The sequence below is a fragment of the Varanus komodoensis genome, unplaced genomic scaffold, assembly GCF_004798865.1.
Source record: "Varanus komodoensis strain SLA01 unplaced genomic scaffold, ASM479886v1 scaffold2, whole genome shotgun sequence".
NCBI classification, from domain to species: Eukaryota; Metazoa; Chordata; class Lepidosauria; order Squamata; family Varanidae; genus Varanus; species Varanus komodoensis.
Window position 1 is genome coordinate 13154534 of NW_025335568.1, and position 17404 is coordinate 13171937.

At 41.2% G+C, this 17404-nt stretch overlaps 1 protein-coding gene across 3 annotated transcripts in view; it reads left to right on the plus strand.

Annotated features, from left to right (window-relative positions):
• Positions 1–17404, plus strand: part of AFF1 (AF4/FMR2 family member 1) — a 177130-nt gene that overhangs the window by 71158 nt on the left and 88568 nt on the right. For all 3 annotated transcript variants that reach the window (XM_044428252.1, XM_044428253.1, XM_044428254.1), the window contains 2 exons: positions 6423–6543; positions 7959–8852. In XM_044428252.1, coding sequence (XP_044284187.1) covers positions 6423–6543; positions 7959–8852 — 1015 coding nt within the window. The remainder of the gene's footprint in view (positions 1–6422; positions 6544–7958; positions 8853–17404) is intronic.

The following is a 17404-nucleotide window of genomic DNA, read 5'->3' on the forward strand; positions in this document are numbered from 1 at the left end:
ATAAAGGTGGATCAAGGAGCACTGTAGGCCAGTGTATCTCCTTAGTGAGGAATCATTTTCAACCCAACAGCAACATTCCTTGGTGAATATTCATGTGGATGGTGCAAGTCAGGAACCCAGCCCTTGTGTACCTACCATTCACACCTCCATCCATACTCAACTTTTACATTAATCCAGCCATCCACACAGTCCCCCATGTTCACACCTTTCCAAATCCATGCCTTCCATTTCTTTCTGTCTTGCTTTTATATGCATGTGCACAAACACATGCATATTTTATACATATGTGCACAAATGCATCTTTTTTCTCTTCCTTTCTAACAAATTGCTTTGAACAAATCATTTACTGCAGCAGCTGCTAACTAGATTTCTTTGTGAAGTTGTGATTCCGCCCTCATTCCACTCCCTCATTAAGAGGCACAAAACACCTCTCTGCTCTCTTGCCAGCTACAGATAACTTTTGAAATGTATGCTTTCGAGAGGAACAGCCAGATAAAAAAAGCACTGATAGATCTGTTGTGTGGGCTGCGTTGGGTTTCTAGTTATCGCCTTGTCATTTTTCTAATTGTTTGGACAACAAGAAGGAAAATCCAGAAAGAAGGGTTCTGCCTGTTTGCATCCCATCTGGGGAATTTTGCTGGTGAGAAGCAGGAGGAAAGGGTGTGTGTGACTGTTTAGCAGGTTTTTGTTGATGTGGCTGACTTGATGTGCCATGGGAATTTTTCAATTTGAAACTTTCCTTCCCCAGAGAGCAGCCTGATAAGAGATGAGCAATTACTTCTGTGTTTCCACCAAAAACTACCCAGAAAAGTTTCCTCCCCCTTTCTTCCACTGATGTGGATTTGAAATTTTCTGGAGAATCTAACTTCCAGTGCAAGTTAGATCAATTTGTATCCGAAAATTTTCCAGTGAAAATTAGGTTTATTTCCATAGGGAAATTTGTATAGCAAACATTTCAATTTGCATCAAAAAGTGTTATGGTGCTGTAGAGGAGCAGTGAGGAACTTGTGGCACTCCAGATGTTATGGCCTATAACACATGTCTTTTACTATTGGTTATGCTGGCTAGAGCTGATGAGAACTGTAGACCAAAACATCTGGAGGGCCACAAAGTACCCACTCCTGTCCTGCAGAGATTCGATTTAGCATGTTTGTTACACTTAATAAGCAACAAAGTTGAAAAAATAAAAAAGTACTCCATGTTAACTTTTTGTCCTAACATGCTACCAGGTTTTGACCTGAATTTTATGAGGAGGTTAATTACAATCGAGCAATTAAATTAAACCTTTAAATTGGTATTTAATTAAATAGGACTATTGGTATGGTTTATAAATTCCAAAAATAAATAATAAAATTAATAAATGTAATTTTGATATTACTGCTTTAGAAATTTTCATTAGAATGCTTGACAAATTACATGTGCTTTCCACCCATTGTTTAAATTGAAAGTGAAAATAACCGAAGGCACTGAAATTAACAGAGCCTAATTAGTTTTAGAAACTGAAGAAAAGTGTATGAAATGCTGACAACTACTCATCAGTTTTAACAGAGTTCAACTCTTCAATTGTTTTAGGGCACAATTGTTGAGGTACCTTCAGTTTCTCTGTCACTATTCGTTAGATCAATTTCACACAGGAACAAATATACATGTCAATGTCTTATATGTATTCTTTCACATAACCACTTGAGTAATTGCTTGAAAAACATTAATTGCAACTTTGAAACTGTAATGCTTGCCTAATAGAGTCTTCACAACTGGCATATATTCATTCTCGTTATTGAACTTATGAAATGGAAAAAGATTTTTTACCGTCATGGCCTACTTCTCCTTGCAGACAGAGATCACTACAGGAGGGAATTATGCAGCATGATTCCCTCGTTCCTTTTGTTTTGTTTGGGTGGAATGGGTATTCTGTCCCAAGGGCCTCCCTGCCCCATTTCTGACAAAATAAGAAGACAGGGATACCCCAGCATTGCCAAGGACAGCACAGGAACTGCTTAGGAAGGACTAGCATCAGTTGCTGAGTGTTTGCAGGCGGAAGGCCATAACTTATCTATTCCTACTTTGTGGGAGTGCAGTCTTTTCAAGAAGTAATAAATGGTTTAATTAGAAACAGTCGTATGGAAATATTACTAGATATGTATGCCAAAGGCACAAAAGGAAAGATACTTGTCCTTTATTGATAGCAATGCTGGTAGTTTTGAGGAAGTATGTTAGAGACTCTTACAGAACCACTTAAATACGCCTCCTTTACAACTCTGAACTCTTGTTGAAACTTGACCTGAGATGTAGTGTCTACAGGAGAAGTAGATGGGCTGAAATGACAGTGGAGACAACTTCATCCTGCTTGGGGAAACTGTAGAATCCTCTTCCTTTTGAGTTCTCTAAAGAATTTGGAGTGGCACTTTGAGGTGATGTTTTGGATACAATGTTTTAGCAGAACTCCATATACCTTGCATGAGGGCTGAAGAGTTATGCAATTCAGTATTATGGCTATCCTGTTGTTTTTAAATTCTCAGTGGAGCTGTCCTCCTCTGTCGTCTTCTCTGATGCTGCAATTACCTTTGACCAGGATGCTGGTGTCCATCACCTGCTTGGAATAACATACTATTTCCCCCAGGGTTCCTGGTCCACAAAATAGGAAGCCCTTGAATGAATCCAGTCTGCCAAAGCCATCTCCTTTCAAATTAACACTTTGATAGCCCAGCTCCTAGTTCAAAAGGTGATAAAAGGGTTTTCTCTGGTCTATCTCCTAGCCTCAAAAGGTGTTAAGAGTGTCTTCCTGCCTACCATCCACTTCCCTGATTGGTCTCAGACAGTTGCCCTCCCATCTCCCACAGCCAAACAAAATAAAAATAGATATCCCCTCCCGTTTTGTTCCTTTAGTCATTTCCTCCAGATTGTATGGGCATTGCAGGTGACTGCATTTTGAGTGTTTTAACTCAGTAAGTTCAGCATAGGTTAGCAAGCTATTTGGCTTGCTGTTGTTGTACCCCCCCCCCCATAACCATTCTGCATTTTGTCTCTCACATTTCTTTAATAAAGATCTTTTTTCATTTGAATTTGAAGAGGCTGCGAGTGAGTTTCTCATTTTCTCAAGGGAGGCTTTTCTTTTCATCTGCCTTACTGCTAAGGCCCATCTATCTATGTTTACCTACTTGTGTCAAACACTCTTTTCCAACAACCCAGGAGACGACTCTACACATGGACATCACCAGATGGTCAACACAGAAATCAGATAGACTATGTGCTCTGCAGTCAAAGATGGAGAAGCTCCATGCAGTCAGTAAAAACTAGACCAGGAGCTGACTGTGGCTCAGATCATGAGCTTCTGGTTGCAAAATTTAGAGAGAGAGTAGGGAAAAGCACTGGGCCATTCAGGTATGACCTAAATCATATTCCTGATGAATATACAGTAGAGGTAACAAATAGATTTAAGGAATTAGATCTGATAGAGTGCCTGAAGAACTATGGACGGAGGTTCACAACATTTTACAAGAGGTAGCAACTAAAACCATCCCAAAGAAAAAGAAATGCAAGAAAGCAAAATGGCTGTCTGAGGAAGTTTTACAAGTAGCTGAGGAAAGAAGGGAAACAAAAGGCAAGGGAAAGATATATCCAAATGAATGCAAAATCTCAGAGAATAGCTAGAAGAGATAAGGCCTTCTTAAATGAACAGTGTAAAGAAATAGAAGAAAACAATAGAATAGGGAGGACCAGAGATCTATTCAAGCAAATTGTAGATCTGAAGGGAATGTTTTATGCAAAGATGGGCATGATAAAGGACCGAAATGGCAGGGACCTATCAGAGGCAGAAATATTAAGAAGAGGTGACAAGATTACACAGAATGTTAAGAAAGATCTTAACGTCCCTGATAACCTCCCTGATAACCACGATGGGGTGGTTGCTGACCTTGAGCCAGGCATCCTGGAATGTGAAGTCAAGTGAGCCTTAGGAAGTCTGGGCAACAACAAAGCTAGTGGAGGAGACAGTATTCCAGCTATTCAAAATCCTAAAAGACAATGCGGTAAAGTGCTACACTCAATATGCCAGCAAATTTGGAAAACTCAACAGTGGTCAAAGGATTGGAAAAGGTCAGTTTACATTCCAATTCCAAAGAAGGGCAATTGCCAAAGAATGTTCGAACTACCACACCATTGCACTCATTTCACATGCTAGCAAAGTTATGCTCAAAATCCTACAAGCTAGGCTTCAGCAGTGTGTGGGCCGAGAACTACCAGAAGTACAGACAGGGTTTTGAAGAAGCAGAGGAACTAGAGATCAAATTGTCAACATACGTTGGATCATGGAGAAAGCTAGAGAGTTCCAGAAAAACATCTACTTCTGCTTCATTGACTATGCTAAAGCCTTTGATTGTGTGGATCACAACAAATTGTGGCAAGTTCTTAAAGAGATGGGAGTACCTGACCATCATATTTGTCTCTTGAGAAACCTATATGTGGGTCAAGAAGCAACAGTGAGAACTGAACACAGAGCTACTGATTTGTTCAAAACTGAGAAAGGAGTTCGGCAAGGCTGTATACTGTCTCCCTGCCTATTTAACTTATATGCAGAGCACATCCTGAGAAAGGCGGGACTAGATGAATCACCAGTTGGAATTAAGATTGCCGGGAGAAATATCAACAACCTCAGATATGCAGATGGTACCACTCTAATGGCAGAAAGTGAAGAGGAACTAAAGAGCATCTTGATGTGGGTGAAGGAGGAGAGCGCAAAAGTTGACTTGAAACTCAACAGTAAGTAAACGAAGATCATGGTATCCGGTCCTCTCACTTCCTGGCAAATAGATGGGGAAGAAATGGAGGTAGTGACAGATTTCATTTTCCTGGGCTCCAAGATCACCGCAGATGGGAACTGCAGCCAAGAAATTAAAAGACGCTTGCTCCTGGGGAGGAAAGCTATGGCAAATCTAGACAGCATACTAAAAAGCAGAGACATCACCCTGCCAACAAAAGTGCATATAGTCAAGGCTATGGTTTTCCCAGTGGCAATGTATGGCTGTGAAAGTTGGACCATAAGGAAGGCTGAGCGCCGAAGAATTGAGGCCTTTGAATTGTAGTGCTGGAGGAGACTCCTGCAAGTCCCTTGGACAGCAAGGTGATCAAACCGGTCAGTCCTAGAGGAGAGCAACCCTGACTGCTCCTTGGAAGACCAGATAGTGAAGATGAAACTCAAATACTTTGGCCACCTAATGAGAAGGAAGGACTCCCTGGAGAAGAGCCTGATGCTGGGAACAATAGATGGCAAAAGAAGAAGGGGGCGGCAGAGGATGAGGTGGCTAGATGGAGACACAGAAGCAGTCAGTGTGAGCTTAAGTGGACTCCGGGGGATGGTGGAGGACAGGAGAGCATGGAGGAATGTTGTCCATGGGGTAGCAATGGGTTGGATGCGACTTTGCTAAACAACAACAACTTGTGTCAAAGAGGAAAGCAGGCTGCCTGCCTGCAGTATCAGGTCAACTCATCTGGTTATTACTTCTCCACAGGCAGATAACTAGTTCATAACTCTGGAATCTCCCTGGTTAGAATTAGAGGGGAAAATATCCATCAACATATCCATCAGATGGAATTGTGCCAGTTGGTCCACTTTACAAAGCAGTTAGATCAAGAAGTAAATTGTTCCAGTTCCTTGTCCTCATGGCAGCAGACATAGGTCTGGAAGGCAGATATGGGAATCTGTAGGATTTGTAGGAGACAAGAACTGAGGTATTACTGTTGTGCTAGACAAAACAAACAAATTATGCAGACTGACTATAGGATGAATTTCTCTGGTAAGCTGTTCGTCTTTAGCAGGGACTTTATTTTCATTAAGAAAGTAGTGAAGGAAAACAAACATTGTACTCCATCTACTGGCTCAGTTGCCTGCAGGTTGCAAAACAGGCAAATAAAAACCATGCTGACTTGGGTATGTAGACTGATACCTCAGTGCTTATTAAACTGACGGAAACATACCAGCAATGATTAATACGTGTTCAACATATCTAATCGTTAATATGTATGAACTCTACATAATGGTTATATTAATAATTACATGCAGATCGTGGAAAATACTTTTCTTGCTAAAGGATTTCCTTTTTTATGTGCAAGTATCTCACTTGTGTTTCCACTGATTCCTGGCATATTTCTATGCATTGATCTGGTTCATGCAGCACATGGGTGGTTACTAAGCTTGTCAGCCACCCTGTGCATGCCAGCTACATAATTGAACTCCTCATTCTCTTCTAGGATTGCTGCCCCACTGTGGTGGGTGGTTAACTAGTCTGTGCAAACCCTGCTTATTTAGTTACCCAACTTCTTTTGCCATTCTCAATGTTTTTCAGAGCTAAAACGTTGGAGACAGAACTGTCACCAAGCAGTGAAATACTAGTGAGTAATTTTCCCATCTCTTGTTCTCCCAACAGCTTGTATAATGAAGAGAGGAATTTGCTCCGCATCCAAGCAAAAGAGAGGAGGAACCAAGAAGCACACCAGGAGAGAGAAACTTTTACTGCAGATATTCCTCTCTTTGGAGAACCTTACAAGGTATTTATAGCATATTCCATTGAATTACAGGTGGAACATAGATAAAATAGCAAGAAGTTCCATCAAAGCAACTTTCCATGATAGCAGGGAATTAAGGGTATTGTGGTCAAATATATCTGGAGGGCAGAAGGCTGAAGTATATATAGATTGACTCCATACTTGCTTTGCATGTTCCACCTAGACTAGGAGAAAGTTGTGGCCTTCCAGATGTTTGACCTAGAACTCCCATAGCCCTAACCAGAGTAGCCACCTAAAGCTTGGAGGCAAATCTTCTACCCTTGCCAAGTCAGCACATGTGGCAGTCAGTGGAGTTCTGGCCCATTCAAGAGTCCTACAGTAGCTTTCCCCGTATTGGCAGCCATCCCCAGCCAGACATAGCCCAAAGCATCTGGGGGACAGTTTCCACTGTAACTGATGGTTTGCCATGCTGTTTGTGACTGGCATGATCTGTCCTAAACAGATGGAAGGCATCTGGTTGGAGAAGGCTTCTCTACTGCTTCCCTTTAGAAGCAACTAGCATCATTTTCTTACGCAGATATTAGTTAGTAATTAGTAATTGGTGAGCAAGAAGAAATCCTGCAACAGCCCCGTAGTGCCATGGTAGACGATAAAGAAGGTCTCAAGGACAATCTGTGGCTTTTCTGATATAAAATACTTGCTACAGCGGGACTTAGAAACACATTTGCTTGAGACATGGCTGCCAGACCATGTTGGGCCAGCTGGACTAATAGTTTGACTTGCTGTGAAGTAACTTTATAAGCCATCCTGATTTTCATTATTCTTATCAATGGGTGCAAAAGTAATGATTTAATTCTGAAACACAGAGACATTTGGTTCTTGGTTTTTAAAATATTTACCCATCTTAAATATTTGGTTTTCTCAACTTTCTGAGCAGCAAACTATTTCCAAGTCTGAAATGGAAAATGAATCAAAAAAGGTGGAGCTCTGTATTGCAAAGTGCTTACAGTTTGTACAAAAGTAAGCTACAAAAGTGCTTACAGGCAAATACTGCTGCCATTGAAATGGGCAACTTTCTGAATTACTTGAATGGTTGACTGACTGGTGGGATCAGTTAGTCCAGGGGTGCAGAACCTCTTTGGCTCAAGAAATTTTCAAGGTCACATTCCAGCAATGGGTTGGAGCTGAAGGTTGGGTGGGGAGCAGAAAAAGATACCAGCATATTTTAGTTTAAAGTTATTTCAACCTTTTAGAATAGGGAGACGTTGCACAAAAGCCAACCAGCTACCAAACAATTAGTGGTTGTGGGAAGTAGGTATGGACAACCTGCATTAGCCAGTTGGACCAGCAGTTCTGATATTCACTAATTCTGCTGCATGTCATTTCTTCCAGAACTTCTTCTGAGTCAGTGCTTTCATCTCTTCCATTCTTTGGTGTGCTTTCCCCCTTCATTTCAGATTAACAAAGCAGATGAATTGTCCAGTCGAATTCAGAGAATGTTTGGCAATTATGAAGAGATGAAGGAGCTCATCACCACCAAGTCCCAGCAGAATTTCATTGGGATCCCTAACAGCGTCATGTCTCTGATCCCTCAGCGCAAGCCGGACCGCCCACTCTATCCCGAAAAGACTGGCAGCATTTTACCCTCCCCATTCCAGAACAGTAGCCATCCCAATAAGTCCACGGGACCCCTCACTTTGGGGGCTCCCTCTGCAGGCCACTCTCTGCACTACCAAAAAGCTCACTTGCGCATGGAACCATCCTTTCAAAGCAGTGGATCATGCAGCAGCCAGAGGCAAAGCCAAGAGCAGAGCTGCAAGAATCTAGAAGTCCAGAGTAGCAGGCGGCAGCAGAAGAATGAAAGATGCATTGAAGAAGACATTGCACACGAGGTGCAAGCCTCCCTTCTGGAACTTTCTCCCTTACTTACCACATTGTCTTCCCCCATAGCACCTCTGTCACCTTTACATTCCAGCCAGCATGTCAATTCCAGGTCTCGCAGTGGCAGCAACAACAAAAACCACAGACAGAAAAGCTCCCCGTCTCGGGAGCTGGCAGCTGGAACATGTGATAATGAAACTCAGGACAGCCTGAATGCTGCAGGAGCTGTCCCTGGCCACACTTCCACTCAGGCATTTCCCTCATCCTTACCTTCCAAACCTAGTGCAATACAGAAGCCGACTGCCTATGTCAGGCCAATGGATGGTCAAGATCAGGCACCAGATGAGTCACCAGAACTCAAGCCACCTCCTGAGGAGTTCCATGAATCATCCTATGGGAAAGTAACAGATCAAAAAGCAAATGTCAAGATCAATCTGCCCAAATTGAAAATACACACTGAACCAATGGAGGTTGGTGACATCACTGTGCTTGCTTTGGGTTTGCTTTAATCTAGTGATAAGGATGGAATTTTTTCTTTGTTGGTGGAGCTGATGCTGATGCTCTACTGAGGGCCTTCTGTAATAAAGATTAGAAAGATTATTCTTAATCACTATATAATAGAACCATCAAAGTTAAACATGTAATGGAAAACGCAGTAACCAGAGGATCAGTTGCTACTCGGTGCTAGAGCTGAATGATTGCCCTCACACTGGTAGTAGAAAGGGCTTGAGACATTTTGAGCATTCAGATGAGCAGGTAAAAACTGGGCAGCCTTTGGGCAGCCATCCACCCCACCCCAAGGACCAGGATCTCCACTTGAGGCAGGAGGATGCAAAAGCGGCAGGTCCTTCAAGTCCCTGATCATTTCCTGCCAGGAACTGGGATCCTCCCAGTTTCAGACCTCCAGGGAGGGGCCATATCTCCATGGTAGAGCATCTGCTTTGTATTCAGAGAGTCCCTGTTTTCATCCCATTCCTCTCCAGGCAGAGCTAAAAAAATACCTGCCTGGAACTTTGAAGATCCACTGCTAGTCAGTGATGACAGTATCAGGTTGTGACCTGACTCAGTCAAAGGCAGCTTTCCACCTTCCTGATCAGAAACTCTGTCCATCTTTTCTGCCAGGGAATCTAGTCCTTGGGCTACAATCTCTCTTTGATCATTCCAGAGTACAGGACATGGAATAATGGGTTCAAGTTACAGGAAGCCAGTTCTAGCTGAACATCAGCAACAGCTTCCTGACTGTTAGAGCAATATTACAATTGAACTGGTTACCTGGGGAGGATGTGGGCTCTTCCATGCTGGAGGCATTCAAGATGCAGCTGGACAACCATCTGTTAGGATGCTTTAATTTGGAATCATGCGCTGAGCAAGAGGTTAGACTCAAAGCTCTTTTCAGCCCCTTCCAATACTGGTATTGTATTATTCTAGTCCCACTTCCCAGTAGGAAAAGGTGCTTTATTTAAAAGGACTGAGAATGGCTGCCACTGGTCTCTTTTATGCCTCTTGAAAGGCACATTGTGGGATCTTTGAATGCAGGAGATGCTGTCGGAATGGTTTGAAGAGAATGAAGGTGGGTGCAGCCTACTTGGATTCTGCTTGGCAGTCTCAGAAATGCCTATGCAACCACCCTGTTGTATTTGTCCAAAAGTAGTCAAAGAACACCCTGTTTTCCTTAATAAATTGACGAGTACTTGTGGGGTGGGGTGTAGCACTGTGCCTTTTTGTCTGGTATGTGGTGTTGGGGTGCTTTTGTTTGGTATACCATCTTTGGTCTTGTCTATTGGAATACCATGTTTGGGCTGTTGTCATTAATTAATCCAGGCTCACAGTGCCTCATGTCCTATCTGATACTTCAAGGATCCCTGCATGGTCATGCCCACCTCGTTTGGTATCATCCCTTTCCCAGATTTTGCAAGATATTCCTCCACCCCTGTCATTCTAAAAAGGTTGGAATGCCACTTCTGAGACTTAGTAACTGGCAGTAGTAGCCTTAAGCTAAAATATGCTGGCATTTTCCTAATGTCCCCTTTGCCTTCGGCCCTGTTCTTTTTCCATTTAACCTTGCCCATCACTGGAATCCAGCCCTTGCAATAATTTCTGAAGTGGAATTTCACCATTGCATTGAAGGATGTTCTGTACCCCTGAAGCATCCAAAATAAAAGCCCTGGAGTTTTGAGTATGTGGTATTAGAGGAGCCAAGAACCAAAGGATAGAAACCTGTTTTGCTAAGCCAAATTCAGTTGTTTCTGTTATTTAGAATTGAACCACCCAAGTCAGCTAACATATCATATTGGAAACATACCCATAAAACAGTGAAGCAAACAGAGGAGGAGCAGATAAAACTGTGGAATAAAATAAAAAAAATAACAGAAAGGCAGATGAATTCAAACTTCAGTCCAACCAAAACACAACCATATTCATTTGGTGATGAAATGCCACAAAGGAGAGGGTCAGATTCTGTGAATCTTCTAGTCTTGGCTGCCTCAAACTTGGAAGGCCTCCCTGCAGTTACTAACAAGGTAATCAGTCCTGTTGGGAGTTTTATTGCTATTGGGCCTTAGAACAATAGAGAGATTTCTTTATGCTGTTCTCAAAAAGCCACTAACCAAATGCCACCTTTCTCCCCAGTGGTTTCCCTTGGCATTGCTTCTTTCATCAGTGATGACTGGCTCATTGATGTTCAAGGCCTGTGTGTCACCTGCAGCTGTGAATTAATTGTTGATGGCCTCTGCTCAGTGCTATACTGACAACTTAAGCCTTTGTATTTTAACAGAGGAATTGGCTTTGCTGTAGAGTCAATTAATCCATGGTGGATAACTATGCCATGACTCACTTTGCACTAATACTAAAGTTACAAAGCCTTTCTGCTGTTGCACATTTGGTTGTCTCTGGCCTTGAGTAGTCATATGGTGGAACTTTCCTTACTGTAAACTTTGGTTAAAATAGATCATTCTTTTGTAATGTATGGGTCTGCAGCTCACAGTCCCTGCTCATGCAGCCTGATGTTTAGATGTGAAAACATGCTCAGTTCATCTTGCAATGATTCTAAACTAGAGATTCCACCAAGGCATCTTAGCATAGCCCAGTTTGCCATTGTGAGCTTGCAGTTTTTGAACACTTGAAAAAAGTAGTGTTCAAACTGAGAGAGAGATGAGTCTGTAGGCTGGGGGTATCACCACTCTCCTTGACGCTGCATTGGAAGGATTTTCATTATTTCTGTTCATAGGAACATGAGGCGTTTGGAAGGTGCTTTCCAAGAGCAGTGGTCTCATGGGCCTGACAGAAGGAAATCTACATGCATGATGTTGTTATGTGCTCTCCAGTCGTCTCCAGCTTACACAGATCCTATGAATACCCTCTGAAATGTCCTGTCCATGACAGCCCGCCTCTGCAGTTGCTTCCTAGGTTTATTTTATGCTTATTTCATGAGTGTATGTGTGTGCTCCCATGCCAATATTCTCTTTTTTGGAATGGAAAACTTCCAACTGAAGAGTTGGGACTTGGACCCAGTATGTATGTTGAAAGACAGCTGTGTGATTAGTAGGAAGAGAGACTTTTAACAGAGATTAGTGTTGGGGGAAAAGCTGTTCATCTGGAGAGGTCTCTGGTGTATGTTTGGTGGAGCAAGAGTTTGAAATAAGGTCAAACAAGGAGTAATGCTGCTTTATTAAGTGTTTGTGCCTTGTTTCCTCTATCCAGAGTTGGCCCTTGGCAATATTGCAGGGAATACAGCTATGCACAAGCTTATGAACTTGTGTAATATTTCCAAAGGGCTGCCTTTGTAATTAGTTTCCTGTTGTAGTGGCTGTCTTTAAAGCCAGTAGCTGCATGTTTCAGTAAGAGTGGCATTTGATAGTGAACAGGGTAAATTGATGTTTACATAAAAGTGATTTACATAACCAAGGAGGAGGAAAAGGCCCATGTAAATTATGCTGCCCCATATTCTAAAGCATTCTGTTACTGGAGTATATGGTCTTTCAATTTCCCCCTCCCATTGATTGATTGATTGATTGAAAGCTTTTCTATGCCATCCTTCACTGAGTCCCAGGACTTTATTGAGTGTGTGGAGGAAGAACTGGGGTGACTGTGATGTATAAGCTGTCTTTGTTGTTGGGTCCTCCTTTTTTTAAAGGCCACAAACAAAAATCTTAATATAATAGAAAGTTAAAAATATTATAGCCCGATCATTTAAGTATGTGTTTACCACTCTAGTCAAATCATTGGAATTTAAAAGCACTCATCTGCAACAAAGTTGTGCCCATTCAATTGTCAGTCAAATAAACTAATAACATGTAAACATACTGAAGCCAGGGTGCATAAAATCAGCTCTAAACATTTTGAATTGGATTTAAAAAAAAATATCCAGGTAGGGCTGAAAAATATTCCTGCCTGAAAACATAAAAAAAAATGTTGGCAGGACTGGTTGAAATAGACTGAGGGTCTGACTCAACACTAGGACAGCTTTCTGCATTCCTGTAATTTTTAAGCTCTGTTCATGCAACCCACATGCTTTTCATATGACAGAATTTTATTATCTCAGAGAAAAGATATGCACCAACACAGAAAAGCTGTGCTAGACCAGTCCAGAGGTCCACCCAGTCCATCATTCTGTGCCCACGGTGGCAACCAGCTGCTCACGGGGTCACTCAAGCAGGATGGGTGCAAGATCTTCAATAGCCTGGACTCCACATCAGCTGCATGCAGGCGTGCCACCTCTGGTGAAGGAAGCCGCACAAAGCCATAGTCTTCGCATAGTCTCTACTTCCATGAACCTGTCCAGTCCCTTTTTAAAGTCTTTTAGGTTTGTCACTACTTCCCATGCTGGTATGTTCCATAATTTCACTTTGTGTCGCATGAAGAAGTACTTTTTCCTGTCTGTGCAATGCACTTCTTCAGTCAACTTCATAGGATGACCCTGGGCTTGAGTACTGGGGGAGAGGGAGAGAAAAGTCTCCATAAAAATGTTCCCCTCTGTGAATAATTCTGAAGACTTCTATCCTATCTCCTCTTATTGGCCTCTTTTCTAATCTGAGCATGCCCAGTTTTTGCTGCTGTTTCTCATAGGGGAGAGGAGCACCCTGATCCTTCTCATTGCCCTTTTCTGTATTTTTTCCAATTCAGTAATGTGCTTATTCAAGTGAGGTGACCAGAATTTAACACTGTACCCCAGTGTGGTCACACTAAGTATTTGTGCAAGGGCAGTAGTATCTTGGTAGGTTTATTTTTTGTTCTATTCCTAATTGTGTCTAGCCTGGAGTTTGCTAACAGCAGCTGTGCACTGGGCCCACATTTTCATCAAGTTGTCCACTATCAGCCAAGATCAGCCAGATCATCTACTCTGTCACTGCTAGTTCTGATCCCATAAGCATGCACATGTAATCAGGATTTTTTGACCTATTGTACATTACTTTACACTTAACTGATAGTGAACTGCATTTGCCATTTCAATGCATATTCCCGTAGCCTAGTGAGATTCCTTTGGAGTTCTTCACAATCCCTTATTGTTTTGTCCATTCTAAATAGTTTTGTGTCATTTGCAATCTTGGCTGCTTCAGTAATTACTCCTAATTCAAGATCTTTGATGGATAGGTAGAAAAGAATTGGTCCTAATACAGAACCCTATGCTACTCCACTGGAAGAAATTGCCATTTATTTCCGTCTTCTGTCCTTGACCAGTTAGTGAACCATAAGAGGATCCCCTTTTACTCCATGACTGCTTAGTTTGCTCAGGAGGCTTTGGTAAAGAACTTTATCAAAAGCTATTTGGAAGTCCAAGGAAGTCATGTCTCCTGGATCACCCCTGTCTATGTGCTTATGGACACTCTTAAAGAACTCTAGTAAGTTAGTGAGACATGACCTCCCCTGGTGGAAGCCATGCTGATTTTTTCAGCAGGGCTTGTCCCTCTATGTGCTTACTGATTCTATCTTTTAATAATGTTTTCAAACAGTTTGTTGAGAACAGATGTTAGGCTAACTAGCCTGTAATTTCCTAGATTCCCCCTAGATCACTTTTTACAAATAGGTGTTACATTGGCTGTTTTTTGCTTCTCTGGTACAAGGGCAATTTTTAGGGAAATTGTAAATATTTTGTGAAGTTGGTCAGTAATTGCATGTTTCAATTATTTAACGACTCTAGGATGGATGCTAGGTTTGCTGGCGTTCTGATTATCAGTAAGGTTAGGAATGCCTGCCTTGGTAACTACTGTCTGCCTTAATTCCTCAGACTCTCTTCCAGAAAACATAAGCTCAGGGACAGGTACATGCTCTGCATTCTCTGTTGTGAAGACTGAAAAAAATAATTAATTCAGCTTCTCTGCAATAATCTCTCCTTAGTGATCCTTTATTTACATTATTGTCCAATGGTCCAACTGCTTTCCTACTTTTGATATATTTACATATATTAGATATATTTAATATCTAATTTATACTGGCCTTGATGTTATTTGTTATATGCTCCTCAAACTGCTTTTTGATTATCTCCTTATATCTCGCTTGTGCAATCTTGCAGTCTTTCTAATTCTCTTCATTTGGGCAAGACTGCCATCTCTTGAAGGAAGCTTTTTTTCTCCCTAATGGCTTTTTTGACTCTATTTGTTCACCAAAGTGCTGGTTTCCAGGACTTTGTCCTGCCTTTCCTCACTTGTGATATACATATTTTCTGTGCTTCTACTATAATTATTTTTGAGTAATCCCCATGTGTTATGAAACAAATTTATCTTCTTGCTTTCCTTTCTTAGCTTCTGTTTAACTAGTTCCCATAGTCTTGGGAAATTTCTTCTTTTGAAGGAAAATGCAAATGTGTTTGATCTCTTAGGCAGTCTCCCACCTAAATGTATATTAAATCTGATGCCATCAGGATCAGTGTTACCTAATGGCTCAACAAAATTTACATCTTATACTATGTCCTGATCAACTCCACACCAAACCAAATCCTCTGGTTGGTTCTACAACTTATTGCTCCAAGACACAGTCATTTAGGACATTGAGAAATGTAACCTCTCTCTCAGAACTGGAGCGTATTTTAATCCAATCAATGTGCAGGTAGTTGAAGTCGCCCATTATTACAATACTGCCTTTACTGGAGGCCTCCCTGACTTCATTTCCCGTCTCAAGGTCACCATGAGCATTTTGATGTGAAGCATGATAGCATACTATATGTTGGGAAATGTGAAATCAATGGATTTGCATCTGACTTTCAAGGAGATTTGAATAAGATGGCCTACTTGAAAATGTGATGTGTATCCCTGGAGAGGTACGCCTGGCGCCATCGTTACATGCTCTTCGGTGCCAGGTCAAGACCTTTTTATTTGACCAATATTTTAACATATAGTAATTTTAATTGTGTTAGATTTGTTTAATTTATTTTAAATAGATTAGTTTTATGTGCAGTGTGGAACAGTTAACTTATTTTGTGGAGGATCGAAATAATGTTGTAAGCCATCCAGAGACGACAGTGATGGATGGCCTACAAATTTTCTAAACAAACTAATAAATAAAATAGACAATGTTAATCTAACTTAAATCCCGTTCATTTTCATTATTAGCCCAGGTGGGACTAATATTGTCCACATAGAGCCAGCTCAAAATCCAGCGCACTAATGTACAGAATTTTCAGCTGAAAACTGGTAATTGATGTGCAAAAGTAGTAGTTTTTTTCTACATGAGATGGAAAGTAAATAACCTAATTGAAGGCAAGTAATGTAGTTCAGTGGATTGTATAAATTCAATACATAATCTATGCTTAAAATGCTTGTTAGGAGAAATCCAACACTTCCCATTTTTTTCATTTTGCATGGGAAAAAGGCTTTAGCTCAGTGTTGGTATATTTGAGATGAGTGAGTTTTTCTTTCAGTGTGATACAGATTTCTTCCAATTTTGATACAGATTTACAAAATGTACAAAGTTTTCCATATTCAGAACAGAGAAGAACCTTGAAGTGAAAAAATGAAACATGGGAGAAACCAAAACTGAAAGGTTCATTCATCCATGGTCAGGACTCTGGCGTACTTAAACTCTTAGAAGACTGGGTTTGAATCTCCCCTGTGCATTCAACCATGTTAGGGACTGCCAGCTCTGTATTTTCTTACAGGCCACTGGTTTTTAACAGCTTCATGGCAGGCAGATGCATCATGGTCCTCTCCAAGCTGAGAATATGTGCATCTATTGTATTTAACTGGTGCAGATTGTTGAGAGTTTTGTTTGTTTTCGATCAGAATTTACCAAAATTGGCATACTTCTTTATGTTACAAAAGAAGTTGAGATTAAAAAGGTTGAATATGGGATAAAAAACCCAAACTTAGTTACCCATCTCTAATACTTAATTTAGTGTTTGGACTGTTTTTGTAGTCCCTTCCTGCAGCACAAAAGTAAGGGGTGTGTCCTGGTTACAGAGATAACCATGTGGTTATGCTGTGAGCATGTGAGAGTAACTATAGCCCAGATAAAAGTTTGAAAGAGGGTGGGGGATGTTTTTGATCTTTTCTTTGTTTTCCAGAACGCTGTTGGTGATCAAATGTTCTGAGATGCAGGATGCCTTTTTCTGTAGCATGGTAATCTTGAATAAAGGTGTTCCTTTAATTGAAGAACTTTTGGCAACCCTGGATATTCAAGAACAGGGTGTTTTTTAAAAGTTATTTTTACTTGCATTTATTTTATGGGACATAGTTTAATGAAGAGAGGAGGTTAAAACTCTTAATGAGAAGCTGGTGTATCATGCCATGCATCAGTGGAATTTGCACTGACATGAAAGAAGAAAGAACAGCAAGAACCAGCAGGGAAAAAACTTGAGCTATAACTTAGGAGCAGACAACAGCAAATGCTTCCAACAAGGCATGGATGGTGTGAACAATGGAACCAGTGAGAGGTGGTGGTAATGGTATGCATGTTAATGAATTTAGAACAATGCCTCGAACAACAACAGCATCCCGTTCTGGAGCGTCACTGACCCCAGACATTCAGCTGTTCCAGTCTGCTTTTAACTTCTACCCTTTTCTATAAACCTATCCTTAAGGGTTGTTCCAAG